Source organism: Oncorhynchus keta, chromosome 31 (assembly GCF_023373465.1).
Source record: "Oncorhynchus keta strain PuntledgeMale-10-30-2019 chromosome 31, Oket_V2, whole genome shotgun sequence".
Classification (NCBI taxonomy): Eukaryota; Metazoa; Chordata; class Actinopteri; order Salmoniformes; family Salmonidae; genus Oncorhynchus; species Oncorhynchus keta.
Genome location: NC_068451.1, coordinates 4,676,702 through 4,687,540, shown reverse-complemented (window position 1 = coordinate 4,687,540; position 10,839 = coordinate 4,676,702). Strand labels below are relative to the sequence as shown.

General features: G+C 41.3%; 2 protein-coding genes across 3 annotated transcripts in view; one reads left to right on the top strand and one right to left on the bottom strand.

The window, feature by feature from the left end:
* Positions 1-5,134: 5,134 nt before the first annotated feature.
* LOC118379851 (prostaglandin reductase 3-like) lies at positions 5,135-10,557 on the bottom strand. 2 transcript variants are annotated; one of them, XM_035766855.2, is made up of 2 exons: positions 9,994-10,557; positions 5,135-7,588 (listed from the first exon to the last, which is right to left on the bottom strand). In XM_035766855.2, the coding sequence occupies exons 1-2, from the start codon at positions 10,275-10,277 to the stop codon at positions 6,661-6,663; spliced, it is 1,212 nt and encodes a 403-aa protein (XP_035622748.1). In that variant the 5' UTR covers positions 10,278-10,557; the 3' UTR covers positions 5,135-6,660. The 2 variants fall into 2 exon arrangements, with proteins under 2 accessions (XP_035622748.1, XP_035622749.1); XM_035766856.2 differs by lacking the exon at positions 9,994-10,557 and adding an exon at positions 9,550-9,670.
* The window catches only part of LOC127914277 (teashirt homolog 1-like), a 48,842-nt gene continuing 47,706 nt past the window's right edge, over positions 9,704-10,839 (top strand). Inside the window, exon 1 of the mRNA XM_052489343.1 lies at positions 9,704-9,833. The gene's annotated coding sequence lies outside the window, so the exon portion shown is untranslated. The remainder of the gene's footprint in view (positions 9,834-10,839) is intronic.

Sequence of the window (10,839 nt, the reverse complement as noted above, 5' to 3'; positions counted from 1 at the left end):
TATGCATTTGACTGGTGTGTGGTATTGAAATGCAATCTGAACAGTGTGTAATACATATATTGTACGCTTATAGGCACCTGGGTGTTTTTCATTCACATTTGAAATAAAATGGGAGGAATAAAGACATTGATTTGGAACGTGAAATAACATGCGGGAGGAATCAATACATTCATTTATAGTATACCATCACAGGAACGTGAAATAACATGCGGGAGGAATCAATACATTCATTTATAGTATACCATCACAGGAACGTGAAATAACATGCGGGAGGAATCAATACATTCTTTTATAGTATACCATCACAGGAATGTGAAATAACATGCGGGAGGAATCAATACATTCATTTATAGTATACCGTCACAGGAACGTGAAATAACATGCGGGAGGAATCAATAATTCATAGCGTCACAGGAAGGAAATAACATGCGGGAGGAATCAAACATTCATTTATAGTATACCGTCACAGGAACGTGAAAAAATGAAATCCATTCATTTTAATCAGTCAGGCGTGAAATAACATGCGGGAGGAATCAATACATTCATTTATAGTATTCACAGGAACGTGAAATTGCGGGAGGAATCACATTCATTTATAGTATACCGTCACAGGAACGTGAAATAACATGCGGGAGGAATCTCATTCATTTATAGTCGTCACAGGAACGTGAAATAACATCGGGAGGAATCAATACATTCATTTATAGTATACCGTCACAGGAACGTGAAATAACATGCGGGAGGAATCAATACATTCATTTATAGTATACCGTCACAGGAACGTGAAATAACATCGGGAGGAATCAATACATTCATTTATAGTATACCGTCACAGGAACGTGAAATAACATGCGGGAGGAATCAATACATTCATTTATAGTATACCGTCACAGGAACGTGAAATAACTACATTGTGATTTATAGTATTCACAGGAACGTGAAATAACATGCGGGAGGAATCAATACATTAATTTATAGTAGCCGTCACTGATGAATTGCGGGAGGAATTACATTCATTTATAGATCACAGGAACTGAAATAAATGCGGGAGGAATCAATACATTCATTTATAGTATACCGTCACAGGAACGTGAAATAACATGCGGGAGGAATCAATACATTCATTTATAGTATACCGTCACAGGAACGTGAAATAACATGCGGGAGGAATCAATACATTCATTTATAGTATACCATCACAGGAACGTGAAATAACATGCGGGAGGAATCAATACATTCATTTATAGTATACCATCACAGGAACGTGAAATAACATGCGGGAGGAATCAATACATTCATTTATAGTATACCATCACAGGAGCTATTTGAAATAACATGCGGGAGGAATCAATACATTCATTTATAGTATACCATCACAGGAACGTGAAATAACATGCGGGAGGAATCAATACATTCCCCCACACAGGAACGTGAAATAACATGCGGGAGGAATCAATAAAACCATCACAGGAACGTGAAATAACATGCGGGGGAATCAATACATTCATTTATAGTTCATGCGGGAGGAATCAATACATTCATTTATAGTATACCATCACAGGAACGTGAAATAACATACGGGAGGAATCAATACATTCATTTATAGTATACCATCACAATAACATGCGGGAGGAATCAATACATTCATTTATTATACCATCACAGGAACGTGAAATAACATGCGGGAGGAATCAATACATTCATTTATAGTATACCATCACAGGAACGTGAAATAACATGCGGGAGGAATCAATACATTCTTTTATAGTATACCATCACAGGAACATTCGGCCTATACAAAATGAAACCTCATTTAATCAGTCAGGCCTCCCTTTCCTTTTGGCAACCTCTCTCTCTCTCCTCTCTCTCTCTCTCTCTCTCTCTCTCTCTCTCTCTCTCTCTCTCTCTCTCTCTCTCTCTTTCTCTCCAACTCTGTGAATGTCTTCACTGGGCAGTGGAGCCGCTGATGAATTCTTAAGCAGATCACACTGATAATTGTATTTCATGACCGTCAGCTGTGCGAAGGCTGTCCTGGAGGGAGGGTGACTGCCAGCGCACCGAGGAGCTATTTGTGTCGTGGCCGTGTCTCCCAGTTACATCCCCCCACTGTAAAACCCCAATCACCAGGGATGTGCTTACTGTCTTCAGCCTCGAATTACTCAATCAGGAGGACACATTTATTGATGACACCTTTATTACAATTAATCAGGGGAACCTGATTAAGAAAGTTATTCCTCCTCCTTAGTGAGACTTGAGTGGCGGGCCGCATATTCTTAATTTATGTCCCACTGAGTCATTGTGACCCTGACAGACAGACAGACAGACAGACAGACAGACAGACAGACAGACAGATTGCCAGCAGTACTGACGTATGCACACACACACACACACTGCTAGCCTACACTCTTCGGAAACAAGGTGCTATCTAGAACCTAAAAGGATCCTTTGGCAGTCCCAATAGGAGAACCCTTTGAAGAACCGTATTGGGTTCCATGTAAAACCCTTTCCTAGAGGGCTCTTCATGGAACACAAAATAGTTCTACCTGGAACCAAAAATGGTTCTCCTATGGGGAAACCCTTTTTTTGTAAAAGTGAACCATAAAAAATGTGAGAAGTGCAAAATAATGACAGTAGTATGGAAAATGTTCGCTAGAGAAACCTTGAGAAATGTAATAATGTGTCCCTGAACAAAGGGGGGGTTAAAATTAAAAGTAGCAGTCAGTATCTGGTGTGGCCACCAGCTGCATTAAGTAATGCAGTACTTAATGTGCATCTATTCCTCATGGACTGCACCAGAGTTGCCAGTTATTGCTGTGAGATGTTACCCGACTCTTCCACCAAGGCACCCGCGAGTTCCCGGACATTTCTGGGGGGAATGGCCCTAGCCCTCACCCTCCGATCTAACAGGTCCCAGGCGTGCTCAATGGGATTGAGATCCGGGCTTTTCGCTGGCCATGGCAGAACACTGACATTCCTGCCTTGCAGGAAATCACGCACAGAACGAGCAGTATGGCTGGTGGCATTGTCATGCTGGAGGGTCATGTCAGGATGAGCCTGTTAGACGTGGTCTGCCACTGCGAGGACGGTCAGCTGTCTGTCCTGTCTCCCTGTAGCACTGTCTTAGGTGTCTCACTGTACGGACATGACAATTTATTGCCCTGGCCACATCTGCAGTCATGCCTCCTTGCAGCATGCCTAAGGCACGTTCACACAGATGAGCAGGGACCCTGGACATCTTTATTTTGGTGTTTTTCAGAGTCAGTAAAAAGGCCTTTTATTACATATCGGAAAGTCACATGTTTTTACCTTAACTTAGTGTTTGGGTGTGCATCGACCAATTAGTTCAGTGAGGTTTTGTAACAGGGGGAGGAGTGATGGTGGTTGAGGGGTCTGAGTGACTCTTAGTAACTGAGAGTGGACCTGAGCCATGACAGAGTCAGTCACTAAGGCACCAGGTTATACCAGACCACACCATCCAAATGATGTCTATGTTAGGTGTGCCAGTATAGGAGCATGGATGGCAGGGCCTAAAGTAACACTGAGGTTGATTGAATATATAGAGTACCCAGCTGATCAAATTGATTTGATGTATTACAACACTGGCATTTCACTAAACTGTTGACAGTATTTTCAATTTATTCATTTAATCAACAATTATATGGTTCAATTGAATTGAAAGCAAAGCTGTAAAAAGGTCACCGATCCCATTTTGAGCGTGTATCCGAAATGCACAAAGCACAGATCTCTGGCAAACCAAGTATCACAACTATTCATGACATGCACTTTTGGACACTTATTTTAGATGTGAACTTTTCTCTCATAATTGTTGTGGTTGTTTTACGTTTACCATATTATATATAATATGTTCTATCTTACTTTTAGGGTTTAATTAAGGGCTATACTCAGGTATAAGGTGGATGTAATATACTGTATCTCAAAAAAACATAACTATAGTCTAAGCAATAAAAAAAACAATAACTAACGTTGAGAAACGCAACACTTTTTCCAAAACATGTTTGTCACCCCACCAACATTTGTCATGTACCTCAGAAGGTGACTACAACAGGTATGTGTCTATATGGTTTGTTAAGAGCCTGCTAACAGCTACAAGCCAATTAAAGAGAGTGTGTTGTTTTCTCCAGGTTGTCCTGTGCTTTTAATTGGACTGTGAATGCGCACTAATCATGGCTGCTACAGGTGGGCCCCGGAGGACCAGAGTGAGGCCTCGGTTGGTAATTGAAGACAGATACACATTGACAGTCCGTACCTCTATCCAGAGTGTGCACGCAATAGTACTCAAGCACGGTAAATTCAAGTGAACATTTGTATCACCTCTCTCACCTTTGTGTGACTAGCGTGTGAGAGCATGCTCTTGCATTACAATGACGAACCATACATTTTACGAGCGGTAAGAGCATCTGCCTTAACAATAGCTTTCAGGTTGCTCATAGTCATTTATGCTTGTACAGTGGCACTGTTATCAAACACTTACAATGATGGGTGCAGAGATGGATCATTTCATTTATATATTTAACACAGGGGTAGAAATCAAAGAGGACCTTAATTTTTATTTTTTTTACTAAAGATAGTAAGAACCAATCTACAAAAATACACTGTATGCATTACACAGACCACTTCTCTATTGGAACACATATGGGGTGTGTGTGTGTGTGTGTGTGTGTGTGTGTGTGTGTGTGTGTGTGTGTGAGACACACACTGGTGCAGGTTCAAATGGCTTCAGGCTGGTGGGTATGTTTCTGATTTCCTGAGCTGCCTGCCTGGCGAAGGTAGAGGCTTTGCATGCTGGGGTCACACCTGTAACATATTTCACACCGAGATCTTTTTTGAGTGGCCACCTGGAGGAGGATATTGCATGTTCACAGTGCATGAACACACAGACGTCCCTCCCAGGTGGAAACAGGTGTTTGTTTTTGTGTTCCTAGGCTTGATACATAACGTATTGTCTTAGAGATGTTTTAATTACCTTTTCTCACTTCTTTAAAAAAAAGGCCACAGAATAACACCCTCACATTAACTTGTAAATAGTTAATATAGAAAATGTAAGATAAGGCATTTCTCCATGACAATTGTATCCCACCTAGTTAGTCTCCCATCTAATATAGGCGACAACATTTTTATTTTATTTATTTATTTTTTAAACCTTTATTTAACTAGGCAAGTCAGTTAAGAACACATTCTTATTTTCAATGACGGCCTGGGAACAGTGGGTTAACTGCCTGTTCAGGGGCAGAACGACAGATTTGTACCTTGTCAGCTCGGGGGTTTGAACTCGCAACCTTCCGGTTACTAGTCCAACACTAGGCTACGCTGCCGCCCCATGATATTTAGCTTAAAAGGGTTCAATATTTAAATTACCCAAAAAATGAAATGAGTGAATTGGCTTAAAGAGAATCCAAAACATCAAGTGGAACCTTATCCTCACGGTAACAAACAAGAAAGAAAAACGTAGGCCTTCCACAATACATTCAATATAAGTGGGTTTCTGCTTCTTGTGGGAAAAACGAATGGTATTTTCAACCCCAAGTTCTGGTTAGCTGGACTATGTTTTTATTATGGTCAGCTTGGGGCATGTGAATGGAAAGATGGATTATATGAACGCTGTTTCGATCAGCCACAAACATGCTATAAAATACCAAGCACACCTGATGCGGCATTCAGTTCTGACAAGTATTAACAGATCTTACTAAAACAAAACACAACAAAATGTGATTCTAAAATCAAGAATGTAAGATAAATAATGTAATATAGATAGTGTTATTACTCCTCAAAATGAGCCATTTTAAAACTTACTGTACACCTACAATACATAGAGAAATGTGCAATATTTTCTGTTGATTTAAGATAATTTATTAATTATATGAATGAGTAATCTGTTTATGCATGCTGTACGTGTGTGTGTGTGTGTGGGGGGGACTAAACGGGTCAATTGCTCTGGGCATGCTTAGGCCTATATTCCAAAAGAATGACAGAGGTTTAAACTGGTAACACTAAATGTGATCAGTATGTAATTATTGTCCTCGGCTGTGTAAACAGAGGGACAAGTTCAGCTGATATGCTGGTACATTGTCTGGAGTACAGTAATCATGCGTAAGCTGTGGACAGTCAATGGAGACACGGGTCTAGTTACTGTCAACACAAACGTTAATATGATTACATTTTTAGTTAGCTCTAGTCTTGAGCACAGAGCAAAGAAACAAGTGAGTGTGTGTGTGTGTGTGCGAGAGAGCATGAGAATGAGGGAGGCATTTGACCTAGAGGGGTACAGCATTATTTTATTGAGATAACCTATGTTGTTACACCAGCAATCTTCCCTCTACAAGTATTATCCCCATTTATTGGGACTTTCTATTGAATAAAGTAAAGCTAATCATTAAAACATTAAACAATGAACTGTTCTCTCACAGAACAACATTTTAGTAATATCTAAATATATTCAGGTGAAAAACTGTTCAAAAATATATTAAACTCAGAGTACTGTAGATTGTCACCGTTCGGGTAATTTGCCTTCAACATATATACTTACATTGTTCATTTCAATGTACATACATACATTAGATTCTGTATTTTCATTGTTCCTTTCATTGTACATACATACATTTGATTTGTTCGAGAATTCCAGTGCATTCACATTAAGGCAAATCACAGTTTGCTGTCCAGTGAGGGTGGAGTCACCTCAACCACCACCTTTCCCACGTTTTTCCCAGCATACATGTAGTCCACAGCCCTAAAGACGGACTCCAGTCCCATGAAACGGCCCTCGGGGGCCATGTCCCCACAGTCCACTTCACACACCAGCTTCCCTTTAGCAAACATCTGCATCATGCTTCCCATCGCCTCCTTGTAGTCAGACAGGAAGTGAGGTAGGAAGAACCCCCTCACGCTAGCTGACTTCTCGAGCAGCTTCACGGGCAGAGTTCCTCCTTTAACAGTTGGGACCCCTGATGCCGTTTGGTACCCTGAGATGAATCCGATCACGATCAGCCTGCCCTTATTGGCCAGATTGCTGACCGCCATGTCAAACATTCTGCCGCCTATGGACTCGTAGACTACGTCCAGGCCTTGTGGGTACTCTTTGCGCAGCGTGGCGCTCAGGTCCTCTGACGTGTAGTTGATGGGCCTGTCGCAGCCAATGGTCTTTAAGAAGCCAGCCTTCTCATTGGAGGAGCAGGTGCCCACAACGTGGCAGCCGGCCTGTTTGGCGAACTGCACAGCAAACTGTCCTGTGCCACCGGCAGCGGCCGTCACCAGCACCGTCTCGCCCTTCACCAGGTCGCCAAGCCGCTTCATGGCGATATAGGCCGTGGCACCACTTAACAGCAGGGTGAGGAACTCTGGCTTCACCGCGGGTACGGATACGGTCTTGATCATGGGTATCACCGTGTACTCCGCAAAGGCCCCATCGGCAAAGTAGGCCACGGTGTCGCCAATGGTGTAGCGGGCGCTGGCACTCAGGCCGAGTCCGACCACCTCGCCAATGCCCTCGAACCCGGCGTCAAACGGTGGCTTCACCGAAGGGTCGTAGCGGCCTGCTGAGTAGTTGATGTCCGAGGCATTGATTCCAACAAATCTGCATGGAATGGAACAGAGAAGGATAGATATACGTGAATGACAGTTCAGAATGAGTAACAATTGTTACATAGAATTAAAATCAATTAACGTCGGTATAGGATACTTTAGTGGTGTTCTTTCGTCGGAATTCTGATAATAACATGATAATATGGTCTGAATGTTGATAATAATATGATAGCAGCTCATGTTATAATAACATAAGAGGAGCACTTCAGAATGCCTACAGTCATGTCTGCGAAGGTCAAGATTTCACTTCCAATTTCACTTCCATTCTCTAGGAAATATCTGCGACATCGTTCGGGAAAGGAAACATTGGTTTGTTTTGGCAATGATTCCATTTGTCTTGGGAATAAACACCCACCTCACACTGACAGGACGAGGTTGGTATCACAAAACACATTGCATGATGTCACGAGTCATTGTCTTGAGAGACACACAAGAACAAACTGCACTTTTAAATCTGGTATATTTCTTTGCCGCGACATGAAAAAATAAATACAACCGTTTTCATCTCAGTTGATGACATGGAGAGAGAGAGAAAAAAATCATTGTGTGAAAGAAATGTATAAATAAATAATTGTCTATCCTCCAGAAGAACCCTTGTTGGGACTCATCATTGTGCATGTTGTATTTGCATTTTTAGCACTTAAATGTAACAGCCCGGTTTAGTTACAAATAAATGGCTCCAATTAAATATAGGAAAACATCTAGGTTTGACTATACTTTCCAAATGGCTTTTACAGCCCTTCTGAATTATTCCGTACCAATAAATATTTGAACCTGAATCTCTCATAATGGACCGACAGTACTGAAACACCATGCATTAAAGAAGAGCAAGTTCACAGGTCAAAACTCAAATTAACTGGGCTGATATTCTTAAAGATGCTTGATTTTAAAAAATGGGCAACTTTGAATGCACAATCATCTCGGTCACTGAAACATGATATTAATGCATATCTCAATTTAAGCTCAACATTTGTCAAGCAAATTCAGGTTAATAATGCATAAAAGAAGACCATATATGTCAAATGAAATGACCTTTGACTACAGTAGGCTGTTGTGCAACTGTCTTCCCACCTCAGAGAATTTAACCAAGCAGGCCTTATACAATACAAGGCCGACATTGGCCTAAATGCGGCATCACAGATATTTCTGCTAATTCCCAAGCTCTGCATTGAGACCTTAGAATTGGCCTTTCTGTTGTAGTTATTAACAAATAAATAATAAGACATATCAAGAAAGATGCCTGAATAACTAGGCCCTTTAACTTCTTTTTTTCAGTTGAAGGTGCTTGAGGCCTCGTTGTTAGCAGCATGACCACAGCTGATGAATAGCTAAATGTTGTAATTTTCCAGGCCAACTCATGACGGACATTCATTACAGACAACAAACAAATAATTGTTCAAAAAGAAAGAAAGTATAAGGGCATAGGCCTACATTAAAATATAGAACAATGTGTGATGCCATACAGTTTCGGGAGGCGGGGAGAGGGCAAATCACATAACCTACCACTGCATCAACAGTTCTTTCATTTTCCCAAGACGAGAGAGATGTTATTTCTCTATGGAAAATGGCATTTACAATTCAATGTTCCACATTTTCAAATTATAAATGACATACAAGACAATAAACTTTTATTTATTTTCTAGGTTACGCACACAAAACAAACCCGTGAAAAAGTTTTAGGCTACATATGACAATTTGTTCAAAGCTTTTTGATGTTTAGATTATGCTAGTATGTCCTTGGTCTCAACCATAATGCAAGACACTGCCTTTATTTCACTGATCAACTACGCTCTAATAGGCTACACCAGCATTTGAATATATCCTTGACTTAAATTGTAGTAAATAACCGGTTAGATTAAGTAGCCTACATTCCTCTGTTACAGTAACCTGTTAATGCAATCAACGTTTGTAAATATCTTGCTTTGAATCAGATAGACATATATTGAGTCTTACGCATTGGTTTTTATGCAGCGGAAAAATGATGATCCTGCCGCAGCCCCAAATGCCATGCAAAGCTGTTTCTCCATCTCCTCATCTATTCGTGCGAGTCTATCCCCCCCCAATGACTTTCTGTTTGCAGGTTCGTGACGTAAGGAGACAGGACAGAGCGAGATGGATTGATAGACAAATGTAGGGGCGGAACTTGGATATATTTCTCACGTATTTTGCTCGCTCCTGAAATGGTCGCAAGTAAGCTACTAATATCGATGGGGATGGATAAGGCTATTCGAACCGAGGTAAGAGACCCTTTCATAACTTGAAAACAATACCAAATATTTTATCAAAGATATTGGCTCCAAAATGTGCCAAATATTGGAATAGTCTATCCATAGGGTACAGGCTACGCACCCGCGGAAAATGTGAACCTTCTGTATCCAATTTCTAACCAAAACTTACCGATTTCTGACAAGCAAGTCCCCGTCGCCAGGTGTCGGGACTGGAACAGTTTGCAAGGCAACGGCGTCTCTGAAATTCTGGCTACGCTTCGTTACGACCAGCTTTTTCATGGAGCTCGGTATCGAGGAACCTTTAAAATCCATGAAGTGCGTGGAGTATGACAAATCTATAATGAAGCGGCGCGATACGAAATGAACTCTAGAAAGTGCATCGGTTCCTCTGCACCCCCCGCCGATTACCGAAAACACCCTCTTACCGTTTCTCAACAAGAAAGAGGTGGACATTGCACCAGGGAGGGATTATGTGACAAAGTTCACGGGCACTGGCTGTGCATTGATATCAATATGCTTATCGTTAGCCTATGCTAGGCTTTCTTCACGTAGCAGGGTAGGCCACGCCAATGCAATGATGCATTGCAATTAAAACAATATTACCAGCGCAGTTTTGTCGCATAAGATCGACACGAAATAGCGTGCTTTTGGAATGTTTGCCTTGATGATAACTAGGCTATAGCACGGCGCAACCTTGTAGCAGCTGTCACTGTAGCGGCTTGTATTCTTTTGAGTCCCTCCTCTTCCTGGACATGACACACTTCCTAGTAAAGGTGAAACAAATCAATCGTAGTCTCAAACATATCCTCGACGATTGTACACAAAAATCCAAACAATTGCCAACACAGCCAGTGCCAACCACAACCCTTCAAGGTATTAACAAGCACCGTCAAAAAAAGGCTATTATCGGCAGGATATTTGTTCTCCTCAAGCATGCGTAAATGATGGTGCTCTCACATTAGGAAACTTCAGTCCGAATGTTCCAAAAATATGCAAGTCCAAAGCATTGCCATGT

Bases quoted from the DNA above. Each gene is read 5' to 3' on its own strand.
- LOC118379851 (XM_035766855.2), bottom strand. From the start codon at position 10,277: ATGTCCACCTCTTTCTTGTTGAGAAACGGTAAGAGGGTGTTTTCGGTA. The intron at 7,589-9,993 runs GTAAGTTTTGGT...CATTCCATGCAG, and splicing joins GACTTGCTTGTCAGAAATCG to ATTTGTTGGAATCAATGCCT.